At 44.1% G+C, this 25,339-nt stretch overlaps 1 protein-coding gene across 2 annotated transcripts in view; it reads right to left on the bottom strand.

The window, feature by feature from the left end:
• Positions 1 to 25,339, bottom strand: part of gas7b (growth arrest-specific 7b) — a 55,364-nt gene that overhangs the window by 7,013 nt on the left and 23,012 nt on the right. For both annotated transcript variants that reach the window (XM_020460741.2, XM_020460743.2), the window contains exons 2-8: positions 20,663 to 20,780; positions 10,450 to 10,527; positions 9,613 to 9,701; positions 7,897 to 7,950; positions 6,389 to 6,478; positions 4,727 to 4,842; positions 4,376 to 4,450 (exon numbers count right to left, since the gene is read on the bottom strand). In XM_020460741.2, coding sequence (XP_020316330.1) covers positions 4,376 to 4,450; positions 4,727 to 4,842; positions 6,389 to 6,478; positions 7,897 to 7,950; positions 9,613 to 9,701; positions 10,450 to 10,527; positions 20,663 to 20,780 — 620 coding nt within the window. The remainder of the gene's footprint in view (positions 1 to 4,375; positions 4,451 to 4,726; positions 4,843 to 6,388; positions 6,479 to 7,896; positions 7,951 to 9,612; positions 9,702 to 10,449; positions 10,528 to 20,662; positions 20,781 to 25,339) is intronic.

The raw sequence follows: 25,339 nt of genomic DNA, 5'->3' as shown, positions 1-25,339 counted from the left end.
GAGCGAGAGAGAGGAGTAAGAGAGATCATGAAAGAGGGCGAGGGAATGAAAAGATGAGAAGTGTCAGGGTGGATCCCGCCAAACAGAGAGAGTGATGAGGTTCAACTGAAGGTTCAGTTTAAAAGTTCATAGGCTGCATATAACCCAGCAGGCAGCCCAACTCACAGTCGTGTTTGGTCCTCTGCAAGTTAACTGGCTGGTTAGGATGTATAGACTGAGGATATGAGACACAGCTAAACCCTTTCACGGCTTCTTCATTCTGCAACACTTTAATCTCTGTAACATAATGCAGTGTGGGAAAATGTATAATAAGTCTTAGGGCCAGTAACCGAAAGGTTGCGAGATCGAATCCCGGAGCTGACAAGGTAAAAATCTGTCTTTCTACCCCTGAACAAGGCAGTGCTTCTACACCTGCATTGCTTGCTGTTTGGGGTTTTAGGCTGGGTTTCTGTACAGCACTTTGAGATTTCAGCTGATGTACGAAGGGCTATATAAATAAATTTGATTTGATTTGAGTTAACCCACTGTTTCCCGGTAGGCTGTCATTGTAAATAAAAATGTGTTCTAACTGACTTGCCTAGTTAATTTGATTTAAATTAACACTGATCATAGCAGAGGGTACTAGACGTTGTTAAAAATATATATATATCCTTAACGGAAAATTCAAAGCCATGGTACATCAGTGAGCGAGACACCAGGCTAGAACCTCTTGTCCTCTGAACATAAATCTTGAGTCCTCCATTCCAAATATTAGCAGAATATTTATCCAAGTTGCCATACAGTGAGCCAGCAGCAGGCCCATACAGCCATGAGGCACTTCTGGGTCTGGAGCAGGAGAGGAGCTGAGGGTCTTTAGCCTCTTCACCAGGTCACATCAAAGCACCGCTCTGAATGAAAGACAGAATGGAAGGCAGGCTACATTCCTACAGCATCGGGGTGCTGCTCTCTGCTCTGCCAACTGCACTTTAATATACTATATTCAGCTACTTTCAGAGCCATCGGAGAAGAAATAGAAGATAGATAAGAGATAGACGATGGATAAGAACAGATACACAAACAAATTGCTAAAAAAAGGTATTTTTACTTTTATCTGATCAAGAAGTTCCACTGAGATTAATATTGTGTTTTGCAAGGGAGGCCTGGCCAAGAAGGTTTCTATACTGGTAGGATATAAAGTCTTATAGGCTACTAAAAAGTACACAATGGCACCGAATCACAATGCATTCACAGTTGGTTCCTCATACTCATATCCTTAAGACAGCTGCTTAAAAAGTGTTCATACCCCAGGGAGCATTGGCCAACAACAGTTGAGTCAAACAAATGGACCAGTGTCCACTCCTTTCTAGCCCACTGTAAATACAGCACATGATTGGTAGCGAATCTAGTGATACAAGCTAGTCACATGCTCTCGGGGCTGTGTTACAGCCAGACAAATGGTAAATTCAGGAATAAACAGGCAGTATTTCTGGGCTCGGACGCAGGCAGGGCAGGAGCATAGCAACAAAACAGTGATTGTCCAGGAAGCCAGGCTGACAACAGAGCAGGGTAGAGGGAGAGGAGATAATAACAGTATTGTGTTGCTCTCTCTGGATGTGGTGGGCGTGAGCGGACGGAACTCACTGGCATCGTCTAGATTCTAGAATCTATATGAAACAATTCCACCCCACCCTGCCATTCTATCACAATAACACTGGTGCAGTACAGTAGTGGAGAGAGGCCAACTCGTACAGAGTTGTATAAAACGCAGAGAAGGGGTTTTAGTAGTCCAGCATCATATGTCTCATGCAGGAGAGTGCCGTACCATCTATGTTTCAGTGTTGACCGTAGGGCAGTAGCATAAGCATCAGTACATCAAGCCCCTCATAAACTGGTGCAGCATCTCTCTCCTCTGCCTCCATTCTCACCCCCTCTTAGAGCTATAAAGAGCCATAACTGGTACAAGTATCTGGCACAGGGCAGTCTCATAACACAGTGTGTGTTTAGAGCACATGTACTGTAGTTCAGTCTGGCAGAGTGGCCAGACTCATTATGTCTGTGTCGTAAATGTGGTATGCAGACGCTCTTTTACAGCCTTCCCTCCCCCTCAGCCTAGCCCAGGACCCTCGCCATACAGCCGGCCATTCCCCCTCAGCCTAGCCCAGGACCCTCGCCATACAGCCGGCCATTCCCCCTCAGCCTAGCCCAGGACCCTCACCATACAGCCTGCCATTCCCCCTCAGCCTAGCCCAGGACCCTCACCATACAGCCTGCCATTCCCCCTCAGCCTAGCCCAGGACCCTCACCATACAGCCGGCCATTCCCCCTCAGCCTAGCCCAGGACCCTCACCATACAGCCGGCCATTCCCCCTCAGCCTAGCCCAGGACCCTCACCAGACAGCCGGCCATTCCCCCTCAGCCTAGCACAGGACCCTCACCATACAGCCGGCCATTCCCCCTCAGCCTAGCCCAGGACCCTCACCATACAGCCGGCCATTCCCCCTCAGCCTAGCCCAGGACCCTCACCATACAGCAGGTCATTCCCCCTCAGCCTAGCCCAGGACCCTCACCATACAGCCGGCCATTCCCCCTCAGCCTAGCCCTGGCCACTCTACCATAAGGCCTGATTGGTGGAGTGCTGCAGTGATGGTTGTCCTTCTGGAAGGTTCTTCGCAGAGGAACTCTAGAGCTGTGTCAGAGTGGCCATCAGGTTCTTGGTCACCTCCCTGACCAAGGCCCTTCTCCCCGATTGCTCAGGTGGCCGGGCGGACAGCTCTAGAAAGAGTCTTGGTGGTTCCAAACTTCTTCCATTTAAGAATGATGGAGGCCATTGTGTTCTTGGGGACCTTCAATGCTGCAGAAATGTTTTGGTACCCTTTCCTAGATCTGTGCCTCGACGCAATCCTGTCTCAGAGCTCTACGGACAATTCCGTTGACTTCGTGGCTTGGTTTTTGCTCTGACATGCACTGTCAACTGTGGGACCTTATAAAGACACGTGTGTGCCTTTCCAAATCATGTCCAATCAATTGAATTTACCACAGGTGGACTCCAATCAGGGATGTCCAAGGATGTTCATTGGAAACAGGATGCACCTGAGCTCAATTTTGAGTCTCATAGCAAAGGGTCTGAATACTTATAATAACCGTACTTACATTTTTTTTTAAAATAGAAATGAGCAAAAATGTTCTAAAAACCTGTTTTCACTTTGTCATTATGGGACATTTTGTGTAAATTGCTGAGGACTTTATTTAAAAAAAAATCAATACTAGAATAAGGCTGTAACGTAACAAAATGTGGAGTCAAGGGGTCTGAATACTTTCCGAAGGCACTGTACGTAATGGTTTAAAGGCTCAGTCTGATGGGGTCTGGATCAAAGGAAGTTGTAGCGATTTACAGGACGACCATACTTCCTGTTTCACTGATTCTACTGACTGGCTGGGCCTCCATGCAGTCTCACCAATGAGTCTGGCCTGATATGGTTCAATACCACCCTAATGGGAGAGGAACCACAGTACCCTGCTGTCCAGTCCAACAAACACAGTGTTCCTGCTCTTTGCTATATGATTGTTTTATCATCAGAAAGTCTCCATCTTTGACTAAAATGTACAATCATCAAATCCTTTCAGAGCTACAGGAGTTGTCTAGGAGTTGGAAAAGAATGTGCATAATCTGTGAAATAACCTTTGACATGGAATCGTTAAAAATGTTGACGCGGAGCGATTTTCTTGTATTGTGCCATATCTTCCTAAGCGTCAGTGAGCACGAGCACAGTGTGTGAGTGAGGCGACAGCCATTCCAGCTGTGACTCATACACGGAGTATACCAAACATTAAGAACACCTTCCTAACATTGAGTTGCACCCCACCTTTTGCACTCAGAACAGCCTCAATTCGTCGGGGCAAGGACTCTACAAAATGACAAAAGCGTTCCACATGGATGCTGTGTCATTTTGGCCAAAGCTTCCCACAGTTGTGTCAAGTTGGCTAGATGTCCTTTGGGTGGTGGACCATTTTTGATACACATGGGAACCTTGGAAAAACCCAGCAGCGGTGCAGTTCTTGAACCAAACCAGTGAGCCTCGCACCTACTAACATACCCCGTTCAAAGGCACTTAGATATGTTGTCTTTCCCATTCACCCTCTGAATGGCACACAGACACAATCCATGTCTCAATTGTCTCAAGGCTTAAAAATCATTCTTAAACCTGTCTCCTCCCAGTAATCTACACTGATTGAAGTGGTTTTAACAAGTGACATCAATAAGGGATCATAACATTCATCTGGTGAGTTTATATCATGGAAAAAAACAGGTGTTCTTATTGTTTTGTATACTCAGTGTACATGTAGGTTCCTCTTTATTAAGGAACCACCGCAGGAAGTGATGCCACTGCTCACTCACCCTTCCTCCTGTCCTGCAAGGGGAATCTGTGACAGCTTGGAGAGGTTCTTGGCATATTCTTCTTCTATCTTTATTCTGAAAGAGGGAAGGAGAAAACATTTTTGTTACAGTACCACAGAATTGCAACATATAGCAAGTCATTTTTCCTCTTTTGCACAAAGTGGAAAAGTACGCATCTGTGCAAAAAATTTTTTTTAAATACATGTTTTTCAAGAAATTATATTTTCCATTGCATGGTTTTCATGGCAACACGTGTCAAACATGAAAATGAGGAAGGAGCCGTGAAACATTGGTCTGACCAGGATCGTTGACAAATCAGCTGATATAATGATATTCGATTATTGTTGTTACCTTTCTCGTATAAACTCGGCCATCTCTTTCTGCATCTGTTTCCCCTTCAGCTGTTTCTGCAGCAAGACCTCAAACCCTGAGATACAGCTTGTCCCCTGAGGGTCCTTCTTATCCTCCTACACAACAACAACAACACAACATAAATACACACTACTGTATAACAACATCTAGTGTAATATACTGTAAATCAACAAACAATCCACAAATAATAGGACCATTATTGTAAATTAATTCACTGCTGGGTTGTATAGTATAGTGATATTGTATTGTACTTTATTGCATGGTATACATTCATACAGTTATTCGTTGTATTGTATTGCTGGGAAAATACCAGGCAATATTTACTGCAGCACTATAATCCATTCTACAGCACCACGGCCAGTGTTCTAGAAAGTCTACAATTCACACACAGCAGGGGAGTACTAAATACTTGGCAACCTGTTTTAATCTGATCCTCTGTGTCTCAGTAAAATCCATCACTCTCAGTGTACGGTATCCACTCTGTCTTTACGAGCGTCTTCTGCTGTTGTCACCTCAAAGAGTAACGTTAGCCCAGTCTGACTGTAACATTAGCTGAGTGTCAAAACCTGAGAACACACCTTGGTGGTGATTACGTTTCAGCCGTGGGAGAAAGGAAAGCAGAGCCAATCAGATGCATGGAGTCGCTCTCACTACGTCTTGTGTCATTCTACTACAGCTCTGCAGGCTTACTCTGACGAATCTGTAAAGTGCCCTGTGTCTAAGTGTTTATCGCACGGCTGTTTATGTGGAAGAGCTGTGGACTGCAGTCTAAGACACGGCATCACACCACATCCGTCCTTGAAGGCTGCAGTGTCTGAATGATTCTGTTCGATTTTTTATTCTTGCCCGGACAATTAGGGCCGTAATGTTGTGATTATTCATACCAAGGAGACATGAAAACCAGCAGAACTGTGGTCCTCAAGGACTATGTCGTGTAGTGCAGTGTATTGTAGAGTTGTGTCATGTAGTGTTATGTATCGCAGTGTATTGTTGTGTATCGCAGTGTTGTGTACCGCAGTGTAGTGTAATAGTGTGTACCGCAGTGTAGTGTATCGCTGTGTATTGTAGAGTTGTGTAATGTATCGCAGTGGTGTGTAATGTAGTGTACCGCAGTGTAGTGCAGTGTAAACTAGTGTTGTGTAGAGTTGTGTAGTGTAGTGGTGTAGTGCATCGTAGTGCAGTGTAGAGTAGAGTGTAGAGTAGAGTATTGTACACTTAGAAAAAGGGTTCCAAAAGGGTTCTTCAGCTGTCCCCATAGGATAACACTTTTTGGTTTCATGTAAACTCTCTGTTGAAAGGGTTTTACATGGAACCTAAGGGTACAAACAGAAGAAAACATTTTCTTCAAAGGGTTCTCCTATGGGGACAGCTGAAGAACCGTTTAAAGTTCTAGATAGCAACTTTTTTTCTAAGAGTGTAGTGTTGTGTATTGCTGTGTGTAAAGTAGAGTAGTGTAGTGTAGTGGAGTGTAGTGTAAAGTAGTATAGAGTAGAGTTGTGTATTGTAAAGTAGTGTAGAGTAGAGTAGTGTAGCGTAGTGTAGAGTAGTGTAAAGTAGTGTAGAGTAGCGTAGAGTAGAGTAGTGTAGCGTAGCGTAAAGTAGTTTAATATGACTCTGTGGTGTGGCCAGTCTGTCTCTTACCCAGAAGTAGTCACAGTAGCTCCACTCATCTGGCTTCAGCAGCTGCTGCTCAGGCATACTCATGGGGAGGGGGAACGTTACACAGTTCATCTGGAAGAGAGAGTGAAAGAGAGAGAGAGAGAGAGAGAGAGAGAGAGACAGGAAGAGAGGGGGGGGAGTATATGGAGAAAGAGAGATCGAAGGAGCGAGGGAGAAAGAGAGAAAGGGTGAGAGAGAGGAGGAGATACATTTTTCCATTGTGCATCGTATTTTATTTGAATAAATTAGACTTGGTATGCACGCGTCTGAGGAGTCGAAGCCATGAAGGTCTACATTGAGATTAGCAATAATGCAGGATGTGGAGCTGCACACACATCCACACTGCACAGACAGTAACTGTCCAACTCTGCTGATGCTACTATTCAAGGTGCTCTGCCACTGTTGCTCTGGCAACACTTCACCTCCTCAGTTCATCTTGACTTCATATCGCTCCTTGAATTTGTCAACTCTTTTTTTTATTTCTAGACTTCATGAATAATGCTCCATGAAAACACAGAAACTGTCAACCTTGTCGTGTCACCAGTATTTATCATTGAACAGTCCTGACAGTGTGTTATAATTCTCTTTCTCCTCTAGATGTTAAATCTGTTGGTTGAGCGACTATCTCCCTGCTCGGCTCCTCTATCTGTTCTCTTGCTGCTGCACAGGGCCTGAGCGTTGTGTATTATAGTCACTCTCCACACACACACACACACACACACACACACACACACACACACACACACACACACACACACACACTGCTAACAGCAGGTCTCCTGTGTGGTCATCAGTTCCAACTGTTAGCACACAGAGCGGGACTGTTGTCTCCCCTCACATTTCCTTTCATTACCTCCAGCAGCAAAACAACTCCGCCTCGGGGTGCTGGAGGTGTGTGCGCATACGTGTGTGGATCCACTGCTGAGCATGTCCAGCAGTTTACTGCTGTGAAACTGCAAGTGGAAATGGTATGACAATGAAGACGGTCCTCTTTCCACTATTCCCGTCTTGATGAAAAGTTCACACAAAGCAGCTAAAACATCCACATCTGGCTTCCGTCACTTTCTAATGAGCCTTTAAGTGACCTTAGTTGACCTCTATCAACCACTCCCTTAACCCCTGACTTATTAGCTGAAGACTGAATCAGCACTGTCTGCCAATTCTCCCTCTCAAACATCCGCCAATCAATAGCATTGTCCTGGTTGCTATGGGAACAGGGCGAGTCCCCTCCACTGCAACCCCTGTGCACTCCTTCACCTCTGCTCAGGTCTCAGTGTTTCCAGAATTTCTACAACTGTTTTACAAATTCAAAATGTCAATATTCAATTCTGTTTGATGCTGGCATCTAAATCACGTCCTCGGTCTCAATAGTCCCTAACATCATCAGTTGGATTTTGCAACTTTATATTGCCCATGCGTGTTGGGGTTCGGGTCAGTGTTAAGGTTTGTGTTAGGGTTGGGTCTGGGATTGGTTTAGTAGTGGTACTCACTGTGATGGTAGTCTCTTTGCTCTGTCTCCTGGTGGGTGATGTAGGACCTGGATTCTGTTGAGGGAGACAGGATGCTCCGTCAAAACCTTCCTCTGTGTCCGACATGGTCTCTGGCTAACACACACACACACACACCGGAGCTGCTGAAGCTCTCTGGGACTGACTGTCTGTGTGCTGCCTCCGCTCTGGCTACTGTGTGTGTGTGTGAGTGTGTGTGTTGCAGTGCTGAGTAGGGGGGCATGTCTGCAGCGCAGAGCAAATCGCGCTTGGATATTTGTGTGTGTGTTTGTGTGAACGCACTTCGGCTCAGACTATGTCATCACATGAGCAATATGAGTGTGTATGCACATGTGCGTGTGTATGCGTGCATGCATGCGCGGAGCGAAACAGAGAGAAAGAGTGGGCGTAATGAGATAGAGGGGGTAGACGTAGATTTAAAAAAAGGTAGAGACAGAAAACAAGAGGGAGAGAAAGAATGAAAGAGAGTGCACATCCCCCACTGTCCATACCATGCCCACTGAAGCAAGACACAGGGCTGGCGAGAAGAAGGGAAGGAGAGGAGGAGGAAGGGAGGGGAGGGGGTTTATTGACAAAGTACAGAATGCTCCACACCTCTCCCAACGAGAAAAATAGAAAGGAGGAGTTAAAGGAGGAGCTAAAGGAGGAGTTAAAGGAGGAGCTATTGGAGGAGCTAAAGGAGGAGTTAAAGGAGGAGCTATTGGAGGAGCTAAAGGAGGAGTTAAAGGAGGAGCTAAATGAGAAGTTAAAGGAGGAGTTAAAGGAGGAGTTAAAGGAGGAGCTATTGGAGGAGCTAAAGGAGGAGCTAAATGAGAAGTTAAAGGAGGAGTTAAAGGAGGAGCTAAATGAGGAGTTAAAGGAGGAGCTAAAGGAGGAGCTAAAGGAGGAGTTAAAGGAGGAGCTATTGGAGGAGCTAAAGGAGGAGTTAAAGGAGGAGCTAAAGGAGGAGCTATTGGAGGAGCTAAAGGAGGAGTTAAAGGAGGAGTTAAAGGAGGAGCTAAATGAGGAGTTAAAGGAGGAGCTATTGGAGGAGCTAAAGGAGGAGTTAAAGGAGGAGCTAAATGAGGAGTTAAAGGAGGAGCTAAAGGAGGAGTTAAAGGAGGAGCTAAATGAGAAGTTAAAGGAGGAGCTAAAGGAGGAGGGTGAGAAGCTGGGTATTGGTGGGGTGTATCTGGATGGTGTGTGACAGTGTGTGTGTGTGTGTGTCTGAACAACGATGAGTGCTCTCCTAATTATGATCTGAGGATAAGATAATGAAAGGAATCAGGATGGAGAAACTGCTCTCCTTTCTAGGGGTAATGAGTATCATTATCTCATTTCATGATGACGGGGTTGTGTGTGTGTGTGCGTGCGTGCACATCTTTGCCTCTGTGTCTTTGCGTGTGCGTAAGGAGGTTGGGTAACCATGTCCCCAGTAACCATGGCATTACTGTACATAGGAGAAATTTGCTGTTTGAAGCTACTACTGTACAGTACCTCTATCAACGGGGATGCATTGGCATAGCTTCTACTAAACGCTGCTAAATGCTTTCGTCGACTGGCTACCACTGTGGCGTGGTGGTGGCTGTTGGTGGTCTAATATGAAGAAACAGCAATGGGCTATCTTCTGTGTAAACATAAGCATAGTTCATGGGGTTCATGGGGAAGCCCTTAACTGGAGTAATGAGAGAAGGAGGAAGAGGAGGACACCAGTTTTACCTGTGGTTCGGAACTGGGCTTTTTGACCAGACTGATGTGGGAGTGTTCATTCTGATGCAACGTACCGCCACTGGAGTGAAACCCGTTCACTGAAGAGGGAGAGAGAGAGAGAGAGAGAGAGAGAGAGAGAGAGAGATGGAGAGAGAGGGGCGGGGTAGCAAGAAAGAGAATTTAATTTGTAACACAGCCTGCGGAGGAGGAATAATGGGTGTTTGCCTCCTATGAGTTGTCTGTATATCTGAGCTGGGGGTAAATTAACTTATCTTTGTGACTCAAACAAAGCGATCAGAGAATCGTTTCTTCTTTGTTAAAATTTCTTTATCAGGGCGGTTACTGGAAACCAGAGACCGAGCACTTCACCAAACCCAGCTCGGAGTCCAGACCGCCTGGGTTGTCCTCTGGTACACAGGCAAGGAAAATTAGCTATTATTTGGGAGAGTTGCTCTGCATGAGTGCATTGTTTGCACATGTTCATTTGAAGGTGTGTTTGAGTGATCAGGCGGCATGCGAGACTACATGTCAGTGTGTGTGTTGGAGAGAATTATTATGTAGTCTAGATGAGATACCCCACTGTGTCTAGTGATCAGCCTGAGCAAACAAACGTGAGTTGAGATGACTCCAGATCGCAGATCAAATTAGCCACAGGAAGTGTGTGTATGTGTGTGTGTGTGTGTGTGTGTGTGGTCAAAGGCCTCTGGTATTTTCTGTGCGCTGCTACACAGCGGTAGGCCTATGTTCAGCCCTCACGACACTGGCAAAAGGAGGAAAAGTGAGAGAAAGAGTGAGAGGGAGTCAAGGACAGAGTGAGCGAGAGAATGAGAGAGATGGCGTCAGTACCTGTAGGTAGTGAGTTCTTGTGTTTCAGGGGGGTGTTGGGGGTCCCAGGTACACTGGAAGGTCTCTCCCACGTCGTCTCTGGGACCAGACAGGAACATGAAAGACTATTTAACTTTGTGTGGTCAGAAATACATGGAAATTGAGAGACATACTAGAATCTCTACCCTGGATTTCATCGCAGGTCCAAGATGAAATAAACATTTTTTCTTGATGATTATGGGTCGTTCTTGAATTGCAGTGGCAACTTCATTTTTCTAGGTGTGTTTTTATGTAAATGTATTGGGTACATATTCCCATTCTAAATCAATGAATATGGCAGCTTAACGACTTTAAATCATGTTTACCATTATCATAACATTGTGTCACCAATAGGAGTACTAACACAAATGACACATTTTCGGCCCATTAGGATTTCCTGAAAAGTAGGCCACAGATGCTCAAATCTAACGTCATTAATCCTTGAAAAATGATTTACCAAAAAGTCAAATGATTAATCATTTTGCTCACTATGTAATTCCCCTTAATGTAAATTGAGTAACATCCAGTGACACTTTGGATTTGGATACCAAATTATCAAAAAGAATCCTCAATTTTTGTACATAATAAATGGGTGTGATTACCTAATATCTGTATTTCATATAGAAGCCTCCCCCAATAACAGTTTGCCACTGGAGGGAATGTTCAAGGTCTTTGCAATAAGTGATTTTCAGTTAGTAACACCGAGGACAAAACTTAAGGACACATTTTTTTTGGGGGGGGATACGATATTTTAACAGCCTTCTTTGGTTTTATTGATTTATAGAATATATCAAAACGTTTGTTTACTTTCTAGCATTCATGATAATAGATACAGTTGAAGTCGGAAGTTTACAGACACTTAGGTTGAAGTCATTAAACTCGTTTTTCATCCGCTCCACAAATGTCTTGTTAACAAACTATAGTTTTGGCAGGTCGGTTAGGACATCTACTTTCTGCATGACAAGTAATTTTTCCAACAATTGTTTACAGACAGATTATTTCACTGTTCCAGTGGGTCAGAGGTTTACATACACTAAGTTGACTGTGCCTTTAAACAGTTCGGAGAATTCCAGACAATTATGTCATGGCTTTAGAAGCTTCTGATAGGCTAATTGACATCATTTGAGTCAATTGGAGCTGTACCTGTGGATGTATTTCAAGGCCTACCTTCAAACTCAGTGCCTCTTTGCTTGACATCATTGGAACATCTAAAGATCTAACCCAATGTCAGGAATTGTGAAAAACTGAGTTTAAATGCATTTGGCTAAGGTGTATGTAAACGTCCGACTTCAACTGTAGTTCTCTAAATCCCCAAAACATGTCACTACAACTCTACTGGGTCACTGCTGGGACAAGACAATTTGCTTACCCTAAGTAAGTTAAACAACACATAAAACAAAGTTGTGCAGTATAAATCACTTGCATTCCTTTTTTATCATTGAGAAACTATTCAATATAAAGAGGAACATGTACGATGTGTAGCTAGCTGTCATTTGAAAGTGTTTTTCATGGTTGCGAAGGTGAGGAAAGCACAGTTTCTGTCCAATCCAACTAAACAGTTGTCAGACTGACTTGACAACTTCCCAAAGCAATATAAGAATATGAGCCAGATTCACTAAGTGTTTGCACCTGTGAGCAGAGCACCGCACCTGCTATTTCCATACGGATAATAAAAGACACCGCTTCATCTTCAACTCCCTGTGTTAAAAATAACAGGTGCAACCTTTCAGTGAATCCAATATGGCTGTTTAACTTCACCAAGACTCTCTGCCTCACTCATTCAACTCATGCGTCCTCATTTTACTCTCGCCGGAGGAAGCAAGAACAAGAGAAGGAGAGCGAAAGAAAAGAGGATAAGAAGCATGACTGACACAGAACCTGATAGACAGAGAGAAAATCTGTGATTCACTTAACTCCAATATCCAAATTCACAATACAAATGTGATCTCAATTACCCCTTAGTGTCACCAGGGAGAGAATAGTCGTTGAGACTAACAAGCTTTTATTTCATTTGTGTCTTTGGCTAGCACTCCGCTGTCTGCCTGTACTAAGCAGAGACTGAGCCAAAACCATCAGTTCCGATGAGAGAGAGAGAGAGAGACAGAGACAGAGACAGAGACAGAGACAGAGAGAGAGAGGGGAAACAGAGAAAGGTGAGAGAGATTTGGCAGACAGACTCCTAGGAGGAGAGTCTTTCCCTTCCGATACGATGTATAACACTGTCACAACACAGTCACAACGGTTCATTAAAAAGGTGCCTTCTGCCTCCATTTCTCTCTGTTAGCTTGACAAAGGAAATGGATCTGATGGGAGGAATCAGATATTAATGGAGATACATACAGTATAATTAGGTTAGCTCTGGGGAATTGTATGTCACTGTATCCTTCTCTCAGGAGCTACAGCAGCAGCAATACAATCCTGAGACGGGACAAGTCTCTCTAATTGTCATTACGCTATACTAATGATACATCAAGATAGGATTCAATCAAATCTCGACTACACTCTCTATAATTGTCATTGTGCTATAAAATACATCAAAAAGAATAACACAATCAAATCTCTACTGCAATCTGGGAACAGATATTCTAGTATCATCATTAAAGATGGAATCCGCAGTAGGGGAAACAGCACCACTGTAAGCCCCACTGCCGAGATGATTGTTTTTGTTTTGTTGATGAAACGGAGTTGAGGAGCATCACGCAACGTGATAAAACACATTTGCTGTATATATTCTGCTGCTCTATAGCACGTGCAATGATGTCAGAGGGAGGAGAAAAAAAACAGTGTTCGTTGTTTGCAGTAACTTCTTTGTTGTTGTAACATCACAAACTGATGCAGCTACTTTAAGAGACATTGACATGTCAAATTAGCATGTGTATAGTGTGTCAATGAGCGAAGTTAAATACGGGTTTACGTTATATTCACAGTACCAGTCAAAAGTTTTAGTACACCTACTCATTCAAGGGTTCTTCTTTATTTTTACGATTTTCTACATTGTAGAATAATAGTGAAGACATCAAAACTATGAAATAACACATGGAATCATGTAGTAACCAAAAAAAGTGCTATTTGATATTCTTCAAAGTAGCCACCCTTTGCCTTGATGACAGCTTTGCACACTCTTTGCATTCTCTCAACCAGCTTAATGTGGAATGCTTTTCCAACATTCTTCTGTGGTCCAACTCATCCCAAACCATTTCAATTGGTTTGCGGTTGGGTGAATGTGGACGACAGGTCATCTGACACAGCACTCCATCACTCTCCTTGGTCAAATAGCCCTTACAACTGGGTGTGTGTTTTGGGTCATTGTCCTGTTGAAAAACAAATGATAGTCCCACTAAGCGCAGACCCAGATGGGATGGTGTGTCGCTGCAGAATGCTGTGGTAGCCATGCTGGTTAAAATGTGCATAGAATTCTAAATAAATCACTGACAGCGTCACCAGAAAAGCACCCCCACACTATCACTCCTCCATGCTTCACGGTGGGAACCACAAATGCGGAGATCATCCGTTCACCTACTCTGCATCTCACAAAGACACGCCGGTTGGAACCAAATATCTTAAATTTGAAATCATCAGACCAAAAAGGTCAGATTTCCACCGGTCTAATGTCCATTGCTCGTGTTTCTTGGCCCAAGCAATCTCTTCTTATTGGTGTCCTTTAGTAGTGGTTTCTTTGCAGCAATTTGACCATGAAGGCCTGATTAACGCAGTGTCCTCTGAACAGTTGATGTTGAGATGGGTCTGTTACTTGAAATATGTGAAGCATTTATTTGGGCTGCAATCTGAGGTGCAGTTAACTCTAATTAACTTATCCTCTGCAGCAGAGGTAACTGGGTCTTCCTTTCCTGTGGCGGTCCTCGTGAGAGCCAGTTTTATTATAGTGCTTGAGGTTTTTTGCGACTGCACATGAAGACATTTTCAAAGTTCTTGAAATGTTCCACATTTACTGACCTTCCTGTCTTAAAGTAATGACGGACTGTCTTTTCGCTTTGCTTATTTGAGCTGTTCTTGCCATAATATGTGACCCGATTCAGGAAACTGGGCGTATGTCGCAAGTCACATCTTCACAGGAGAGCCGTTTGTCAGAAATGCCTTCTCGAACATGTGAACTTTCATGTGCCTTAATAACAAACTTGTATGCCATCTGTAAATATGAATAAAATTGTTAAATTCAGAACCTTGTTTATTAAGCCACAGAAAAAGCTAGCAACCTTCCCACTAGCCATGATTGGCTGAGATAATGAGTGGGCTGGCCATGCCGAGAGAGGATTGGTCTGCCACATAGAAGGCTTCTGTCTATTTGAGCTCGTCAGTCTGTGTTGGTAATCCTGTTGAACGCAGCTTTTTTAAAAATGTATTCTGTAGTGGAGCTGCATAAGTGTTGCTCTCCATTTTCTGGAGGATAACGTTTTTTTTAATCAGTGGAATTAGAGTATGATTGCTAAAGAGATGGAGAAAACACCTCCGGATTACATCTTCAAACTAAGGGAAAAGGTGGTATGTCATTCCTGACAGGGAGAAACATCCTCATGCATGATGGATGCATACAGGTAAGATAGCTAGCTACATTTTCAGAAATTACACATTTCTAATTTTGACAGAAAGTGGTTTAATTTCAAGCTAAAGTGTACTGTTAGCTAGGTAGCTAACGTTACCTGGCTGGCTCCCTAGCTGACATTATTTGTTTCCCAGAACCGTTTGCTTTTCTAGTTAAAGCCCAATGTTAGCTAGCTAACATTGACCCTGCTTGGTTAGCTCCCAGCACTGTGGCATTGTTGGCACTGTTCATTGTTGTTTAACTAGCTAATGTTAGCTGGCTGGCTCGTTTACTAACATTACGTGACGTGTGTACACCCGTTGAACATGGCCAGTGTCTGCACACCTGTTAATTGAAATGCATTTCAGGTGATTACCTCATGAAGCTGGTTGAGAGAAAGCTTTGCACACTCTTGGCAGTCATCAAGGCAAAGGGTGACTACTTTGAAATATCTCAAACATAAACTAATCAATCTATTTTAACACTTTTTTGGTTACTATATGATTCCATAATTTTCATGTCTTCACATCATTCTACCTAGAAAATATAAAAATGATGAAAAACCCTTGAATAAGTAGGTGTTTCCAAACTTTGGACTGATACTGTAGATAGCAAGTCTCTGTGACAAGTGTCCTTATAGTTTCAATTACATTGACAATGTGTTAATTTCATGTGCCGGCCTAGTTGCATGACAACTTTACTAAGAAAATGAACAGGAAATGAATGTTTCTATGTTTAAATTACATTGGAAAAAAATCTTAATTTTACGTGTAGGCCGAGATGCATGACATGTTTAATCAGAAAATGAACAGGAAATTAATGTAATATCAGTGGATAATGGACTGAAAGGTGAAAGAAACATCTCTATTTACTATCAGGATTACAACAGAACTGTAACACTGTTGACATCAAAAGGGTCTGTTACTTAGCAACTGGCACCTGGAAATGCAGATTGGAGTGATTATCTACTTCACATCAGTGTGCTCAGATGAGAGTTAGGCTGCAGCTCTACACACATCCTCCAACATATTTACTCTGTAACAAGCTCATTACAAAGCTGTAATTCCAGGATAGCTGAGACAAGATTTCAATACACTTACACAGGTGTGTCAAACTCATTTTGATCCCGGAGGACCGCACAGAAAATTGGTTATATTTCCTCGCCATCAAAAAAAAAAAAGATAGTCCTCTATCCATCATTTTTGGAATGTTCGATGATCACGGACTGTCTAGCATTCATTTCGGTGATTACTAGAGAGCTGGATACAGTTTTTTTTTTTAAACTGTATGAATGTAGGTCCATTATAATTTCTCCACACAGTTTTGATTTGAGTAATTTTAAAAGTATATTAAAGCTCCTCCCCCCGCCACACACATTTTGCCATGGGGTCATTCCTAGGTATTACAACACCATTACAGCTAGAAACACAAGCATTTCGCTGCACCTGTGATAACATCTGCAAATTCTACACATTTTGCCATGGGGTCATTCCTAGGTATTACAACACCATTACAGCTAGAAACACAAGCATTTCGCTGCACCTGTGATAACATCTGCAAATTCTACACATTTTGCCATGGGGTCATTCCTAGGTATTACAACACCATTACAGCTAGAAACACAAGCATTTCGCTGCACCTGTGATAACATCTGCAAATTCTACACATTTTGACATGCGGCAGAGATAAAAAATGTTTTGCTGTTTTACAGGTAAATTCCTGCAATTCTGCACATTTTGTAATGACTTATGCATGTTAATATGATATCTGAGTGAGAATGACTAAGAAAATCAATTGGGGGCCCCCTAGAGGTCAGGGCACCTAGGCACGTGCCCTGCATGCCGGTTGGTATTCGGTCATGAATTACTACAAATTCAGATAGCTGGCTAGACTAACTACCAATCTAAAAATTGCTAGTTTACAATGGCTAAATTAACTGACTGTCTGTGACTGACATAACAGAAAAACTGCTGATTCACCTATTCTACTATTCTTATTCTCAATAGTAAGTTGAGACCCCGACTGAGTTTCTATAAAAAATATTAGAATTGTCACGCCCCGATCTGTTTCACCTGTCTCGTTATTGACTCCACCCCCTCCAGGTGTCGTTTGTTTTGCCCAGTGTATTGATCCCTGTGTTTCCTGTCTCTCTGGGCCAGTTCGTTTTCCCTTGCTCCTGCTTTCTATTTCTCTTTCCTAGTCCTCCCGGTTTTGACCCTTGCTAGTTTTCTGCCTGACCACTCTGCCTTCCTCCGACCCTGATCCTGCCCGCCGACCTGTACTCCTGCCCGCCCCCGACCCTGAGCCTGCCTGCCGACCTGAACCTCTGCCCGACTCTGACCCTGCCCGCCCCCGACCCTGCCTGCCGACCTGTACCCCTGCCCGCCCCCGACCCTGCCTGCCGACCTGAACCTCTGCCCGACCTTGACCCTGCCCGCCGACCTGTACCTCTGCCCGACCTTGACCCTGCCCGCCGACCTGTACCCCTGCCCGACCCTGAGCCTGCGCGCCCGCCGACCTGTACCTCTGCCCGACCTTGACCCTGCCCGCCGACCTGTACCTCTGCCCGCCCCCGACCCTGCCCGCCCGCCGACCTGTACCTCTGCCCGCCCCCGACCCTGAGCTTGCCTGCCGACCTGAACCTCTGCCCGACCTCCGACTTGTACCTCTGCTCGCCCCTGACCCGGAAACTCTGCCCGACCCCGACCCTGCCCGCCCGCCGACCTGTACCTCTGCCCGCCCCTGACCCTGCCCGCCGACCTGTACCCCTGCCCGCCCCTGACCCTGAAACTCTGCCCGACCCCGACCCTGCCCGCCGACCTGTACCCCTGCCCGACCCCGCCTGCCGATCTTTACCTCTGCCCACCCCCGACCCTGTGCCTGCCCGCCCGCCGACCTGTACCCCTGCCCGCCCCTGACCTTGAAACTCTGCCCGACCCCGACCCTGCCCGCCGACCTGTACCCCTGCCCGACCCCGCCTGCCGATCTTTACCTCTGCCCACCCCCGACCCTGTGCCTGCCCGCCCGCCGACCTGTACCTCTGCCCGCCCCTGACCCTGCCCGCCCGCTGACCTGTACCCCTGCCCGCCCCTGACCTTGAAACTCTGCCCGCCCCTGACCCTGCCCGCCGACCTGTACCCCTGCCCGCCCCTGACCCTGCCCGCCGACCTGTACCCCTGCCCGCCCCTGAACCTCTGCCCGCCCCTGACCCGTCTTCTGCTTGTCCCTGTTGGAACATTAAATATTGTTACTTCGACAGCCTGCATCTGGGTCTTACTTTGATATCTGATAAAAAAATTGTGTTGGGGTCTCCTAGCAGCCAAGGGCCCTAAGCAACCCCTTATGTTACTTATGCCTGGAACCGGCACTGGTTGTGTGGGATATCAATGTGAGTGAACAGAATTAGTAGTAATATGGCCTAGTTAGGTCTAGCAATCCCCATCTTTAATTCATAACCAGCTGACACTCTGACACTCTCCTCGCATGCACACACTATGGCCCATTCACACTGACTACATTTATCTGGTTATAGCATGGAGGGTAACTCACAAATGCCCAATACAGCTCACAACAAATGATGAATTGAAAAAAGGACAAATGATGGTATGTCAAAAAGTAATATTGAGAGAACTAAGCATAAAACATTGTGTCACTGTAGCCTTTACAGAGTCTACTGACAATTTTATAGACAACAATAAACAGTCTAGGCATCTATAAAATGTCTAATAGTGTATGTTGGGAGACGGCAGGCTGTGGGTCTATGGAGGATTTTTTTTTTTTTACAAAGCTACGCTCTGGACAGAGAGGAGGATGCCCAGGGAGAATAAGAGGAAACCACAGTTCAGAATCACACTGAAACACAACATAGTTGCCAAACTGTAATGCACAGAAATACAGGAAGGAAACCTCCAAGAAACAAGCTGTAACTCAGGAACCTTTACAGCACTAGCTCACCCACGCATGATCGTCCTCTGGTTACTATAGCAACGCAGAAACATAATACACACGGACGCACATGCATGTACGTGTCGTGCGCACACACATAGCATACATATGTGCACGCACGCACAACATGATCTAATCCATCTGAACTCTAACATAAGAGGGAGGGAGGCCCGTTTGAAATTGCAGATATATAAATAGCAGATTGCTTCAGTTAAACATTATTAAATAGTTGGAGAAAGTCCTTGTTACAGTGGCTCTGCTGGTTAACTGTGTGTGTGTGTGTGTGTGTGTGTGTGTGTGTGTGTGTGTGTGTGTGTGTGTGTGTGTGTGTGTACTGTGCATTTATTTGTGCTGACATTTCCAATTACTTGAGGAAAGCACAATCAAAGAAGGACTGGTGATTGTCTATGCCCCTCAAGAGGCCGATTTTGCAATACCACAAGTACAATAATCATTTTTAATTTTTCAGCTGGGATGACCGTTACAGCTGTGTGTATTTTTGTGCAAAGTTATGAAAGATGAAGCATTTCCCTCCAAGGAAATCTGACAGCAAACAAAACGAGTCCAACGTCAAGAACAAAAGTGTCATGGGACCATATCCCCCCTCATCTCTCCGCAACCCTGGAGTCAGAGAGATGGTTATCTACTTACGACATGGTTATTCTGCAGACAGAGAAGCACACAACAGATCAGTGGAATCAACTCCGATATGAAATGAGTCTAAGGTGAAATAACCACAATTGTGAAGGGGTTTTGCCATGCTTTTGGCTGTGTGGTAGACAATCCTTCAGAAGAGGGTGTAGCCAAACATGACTGCCCTCTAGTTTGGTTTGTCCTTTCCTCTTTCCCATTAACACATTCACCAAAAGAGACATGCATCTAAAAAAGGAGAGAGAGGAAGGAGCAACTTGTTATTCTGGTCGTGTTTCTGGGTGGAGTTTTGGTTTGCCAAATTGTAGACGTTTTCTCATGGTCAAGTGTGGACCATGTGCCCAACTCCACACAGTAAAACCATGATCCCAGACATGCACACTGGGAATGCCTTTGGTCTTAATTACAGCTACTATCATTCACAACACAACTTGTTAAGGCACTGAATCGCTTTACTCCTAAGTGAGTGGTTTCATGAAAAAAATACAGTAGATCTACAGTCTACAACCTCCCAGTGCTGCGTTGCCAATCTTACTTCTCCTCAAAAATAAACTCAGAACCTGAACTTCATTCATCCACCCCCCCTCCTCCTCTCTGTAGTTGCCATGACACCCACAGCAGGCATAATAACATCCCCCAGCAGGTCTTCCATTCCATTTCACACCATCATGTCAACACTTCACGTTTCCTCCCGAGTTCATTTAAGGTCAGTAAATCAATACGGTGCCAGTGCCTGTCCTATTCGAAACAGAGGAAAGCTCACAGTGTTGCTTTCTCAGTCTCTGTGTGTCTCTGTCCCTGTCTGTGTGTTTGAGTGGTGGCGCTGGGGATAGAGACAGACAGCTAATTGTGTGGACAGAAACAATGGTGTGAAGAGGAGAGATCTTCCCCAAGTCTTTAATGTGCCTCGACACCCAGCAGTACCAGTCAGACACCTCAGCAGTCAACTAGTGCTCGGAGGACATTGTTAAGTAGCAGTGACCTTCAACATCTCTAGATTCATATGAATCAATTTATCTTAGGCAATACATGTATATCAGTCTCCTGGTGTGTCCTTACCGTTGCTGGCTGTGTTGACATAGTAGTGCCGCCCTTGTGGTGACATGTAGCACTTCCAGTGTTGAGGGAGAGGCTCTCCGAGGTCCTCAACAGGCAGTGAGGTCATAGACGCCGTTTTCTGTCAAAACAGATAAATTAAAGACATATAAGATGAATAAATTGAACATAAGGGCTTTGAGCATTCACATGAGAGTGCTTACCTTGTGTCTTTTGTTTCTAGCTCATTTCACAATTAGCAACCGTTAGTGGATAGACTGCGGTATATTGCAATACAAAAAATACAAACAAACAACTAGAGCCAGTCTGCTATTGGCCAGGAATGATAGAACTGATTGAACGTACCTGCACACACAAACACACTATGCTGACAAACACAGGTGAGTGTGTAGCCAACTCTGGCCAGCTGCTATTGATTAACAACATGAAAACAACATCGTCAAGTACAAGGCCAAGGCCATTGTAACACATTATTGGGGGTGGTTGGGAAAACCCGGATGGAATTCCATAACAATTACTCTCTGTTACTGGAGCGGGTGCCAACTCGTCAAGCGTCTATAAGAGATTTGTTTTAGTGGGTGTAAGTAATAGTAATCCATAGACTGGAGTGATTCAGGACAGTTCTAAGTGCAGGTTAAGATCTTAGAACTATTGCATGACTGCATGTCTACAGCGGGACAAAGGGAGAGCTAGGCTTAAGACATCTTATTAGTTCATGAGAACCTTGGATTACTTTTAGGTGAGGGGAAATTTCACGGTACACTCAAAAAGATGCTGGGATAAAAACAACCCAATTTGGGTTATTTGGTAACCCAGCGCTCGGTAAATATTTGAAAGAACACACGCTGGATTATTTTGACTCAGCCAGTTGGGTTGTGTGAATAATGATTACCCAAACATGGGTTAATTTAACCATCAGTTGGGTTTTTAATTCACTTTCATGCTGGGTGGACCCAGCAGCTGGGTCTCCTTTAATGTAATCCACAGGTTATTTTCAGGAGGCGTGGTCTATTTGGGGCGTGGCTTTCATATAGTTATATATTAGGCCACCCGTGAGAGTAAAATGTCATTCCTGTTCATTATGTTAAGTTGTACACTACACATTTCAATCATCTTGAATATTTTTGCACATTACGTATTTTAGTATAACATTAATATTTACGGTATTTGATTCGGAGGAGCAGTCGAGTTTGATAAAGACCCCGTTCCTGTACAAAGTAGAGGTCGACCGGAAATCTGTATTTTTAGGCGCCGATTTTTTTTACACCTTTATTTAATCTTTTAACTAGTCAAGTCAGTTAAGAACACATTCTTATTTTCAATGACGGCCTAGGAACAGTGGGTTAACTGCCTCGTTCAGGGGCAGAAAGACAGATTTTCACCTTGTCAGCTTGGTGGATCCAATCTTGCAACCTTACAGTTAACTAGTCCAACGCAATAACGACCTGCCTCTCTCTCGTTGCACTCCACAAGGAGACAGCCTGTTACGCAAATGCTAGCTAGCATTAAACTTATCTTATAAAAAACAATCAATCATAATCACTAGTTAACATGGTTGATGATATTACTAGATATTATCTAGCGTGTCCTGTGTTGTATGCTCAGTAAGATTATATGCAAGTATCTAAGTATCTGACTGAGCGGTGGTAGGCAGAAGCAGGCGCGTAAACATTCATTCAAACAGCACTTTCGTGAGTTTTGCCAGCAGCTCTTCGTTGTGCATCAAGCATTGCGCTGTTTATGACTTCAAACCTATCAACTCCCGAGAGTAACCGATGTGAAATGGCTGGCTAGTTAGCGCGCGCTAATAGCGTTTCAAACTTCACTCGCTCTGAGCCTTGGGGTGGTTGTTTCCCTTGCTTTGCATGGGTAACGCTGCTTCGATGTGGTGGCTATTGTCGTTGTGTTGCTGGTTCGAGCCCAGGGAGGAGCGAGGAGAGGGACCGAAGCTATACTGTTACACTGGCAATACTAAAGTGCCTATAAGAACATCCCATAGTCAAAGGTTAATGAAATACAAATGGTATAGAGGGAAATAGTCCTATAATAACTACAACTTCTTACCTGGGAATATTGAAGACTCATGTTAAAAGGAACCACCAGCTTTCATATGTTCTCATGTTCTGAGCAAGGAACTGAAACGTTAGCTTTCTTATATTGCACTTATACGTTCTCCAACACTTTGTTTTTGCATTATTTAAACCAAATTGAACATGTTTCATTATCTACTTCAGGCTAAATTGATTTTATTGATGTATTCAGTTAAAATAAGTGTTAATTCAGTAGTTGTAATTGTCATTATTACATACATTTATTTATTTTTTTAATTGAAAGATCTGCCGATTAATGTTATCGGCTTTTTTGGTCCTCCAATAATCGGTATCGGTGTTGAAAAATCTTAATCGGTCAACCTCTAGTACAAAGGACCAAAGACAGCCTTTTAGCAAAGTGACTTAACATTTTACCTTGTTAAATCATTTGAACACATTTTAAAATGGCTTTTACAGAATTATGTTTTCTTACAAGGAAAAAGTAATTTTATTTATGGTTGTTCATTGTTTTTAACATGTACTTTTTAACTAATTTAAATGTAATAACACTGTTTTGTGTTTTTATGCCTTTTTTATGTGTACAAAATGATGTGCAAAAATACATGAGCTGTTTTAAAGGAAATGCAACAATAAAACCTTTCCAAAAGAAAAAACATTAATATTTACATATTGTAACAAAGTGGTAACTATCCAGACAAACATGTCAGTGTTGAACCATAACATGTGATAACAGAACAGAATAACTGGAATGACATTTACTCTCACGGGCCGCTCTGGATCATTACACTGGATCATTACTCCTAGCTAGCTGCTAGCTAACTAGCTGCAAATGAGTGGCTACTGTTAGCTAACGCCTCTGTCCCGAAGCAAGCACCAGCTAGCCTCGAGCGAGGCCCATATACCAAGTAATTCTAGGGCTACAATGACCTCCTTTGCCAATTGGCCTGGACCCTTTATTGTCGACACGGAGCTCTGCCGATCCATCACAACTGGACTGCCGATGTGGTCTCAACAGGCTATTATGTTACGATATCGCCGCAGAACCATCTACTAGCCCCGGCCCGTTGAATGCTGTGTCCCCTGCTCGCCCAGTATAGTAGTGAATACCATACAGCACCCCGTCTAACCTATTGCTACTCTTTTGACCCTATGATCACTTGGCTACACAGCTGATGCTGTTTCAATAACACGGTACCTCATTTTGTTAACATGTCAGCCCCAGCCTCTAACTCAGGTCCTGTATGTATCTAACTGACCCGCTCTGTCCTTTCTTCACCATTTACCCACTGTTGTCTTAGCTCTCCTGATCAACACCTGTGATTGATTTATGTCTCTCTCGAATGTCAATAGGTCTTGTCTACTGCTGTCTTGGCTAGTTTTTATTGCTTTATATCACTGTAGAGCCCTCAGTCCTGCACAAATTCCCTTAGATAGCTCTTTCGTTACACCCCACACACATACAGAGACCTCACCTATGTTAATTGATAACTCCAGAGACGGAACCTCTCTCATCATGCAACGTATAGGTTTACCACCACTGTACTCACATCCTATCATACCCTTGTCTGTACATTATGCCTTGAATCTATTCTACCACACCCAGAAATTTGCTCCTTTTATTCTCTGTCCCCAATGCACTAGACAACCAGTTCTTATAGCCTTTAGCCGTACCCTTATCCTACTCCTCCTCTGGTGATGTCGAGGTGAACCCAGGCCCTGTAGCCCCCAGCTCCACTCCTATTCCCCAGGCGCTATCATTTGTTGACTCCTGTAACTGTAAAAGCATTGGTTTCATGAATGTTAGCATCAGAAGCCTCCTCCCTAAGTTAGTTTAATTCACTGCTTTTGCACACTCCACTAACCCTGAGGTCCTAGCCATGTCTGAATCCTGGCTTAGGAAGGCCACCAAAAATTCTGAAATTTCTATCCTCAAATATAACATTTTCTGCCAAGATAGAACTGCCAAAGGGGGTGAGTGGCAATCTACTGCAGAGACAGCCTGCAGAGTTCAGTTCTTGTGCCCAAAGAGTTCGAGCTTTTACTTTTAAAAATCCACCTTTCCAGGAATAAAAAGTCTCATTGTTGCCGCTTGTTACAGACCCCCTCAGCCGCTAACTGCGCCCTGGACACCATATGTGAATAAATTGCCCCCCATTTATCTTCAGAGTTTGTACTGTTAGGTGACCTAAACTGGGATATACTTAACACCCCGGCCATCCTAGATTCTAAGCGAGATGCCCTCAATCTCACCCAAATTATTGTGGAACCTACCAGGTACAACCCCATATCTGTAAACTAGGGTACCCTCATAGATATTGTCCTGACCAACCTGCCCTCTAAATACACCTCTGCTGTCTTCAACCAGGATTTCAGCAATCACTGCCTCATTGCCTGCATCTGTAATGGGTCCGCGGTCAAACGACCACCCCTCATCACAGTCAAACACTCCCTAAAACACTCCCTAAGCCTTTCTAATCAACCTGGCCGGGGTATCCTGGAAAGATATTGACCTCATTCCGTCAGTAGAGGATGCCTGGTTATTCTTTAAAAGTGCTTTCCTCACCATCTTAAATAAGCATTCCACATTCAAAATATTTAGAACCAAGAACAGATATACAATTGAAGTCGA

Source organism: Oncorhynchus kisutch, linkage group LG25, assembly GCF_002021735.2.
Source record: "Oncorhynchus kisutch isolate 150728-3 linkage group LG25, Okis_V2, whole genome shotgun sequence".
NCBI lineage: Eukaryota > Metazoa > Chordata > Actinopteri > Salmoniformes > Salmonidae > Oncorhynchus > Oncorhynchus kisutch.
Note: the sequence above shows the minus strand (reverse complement) of the source record. Positions and strands in the feature narration are given on the sequence as shown.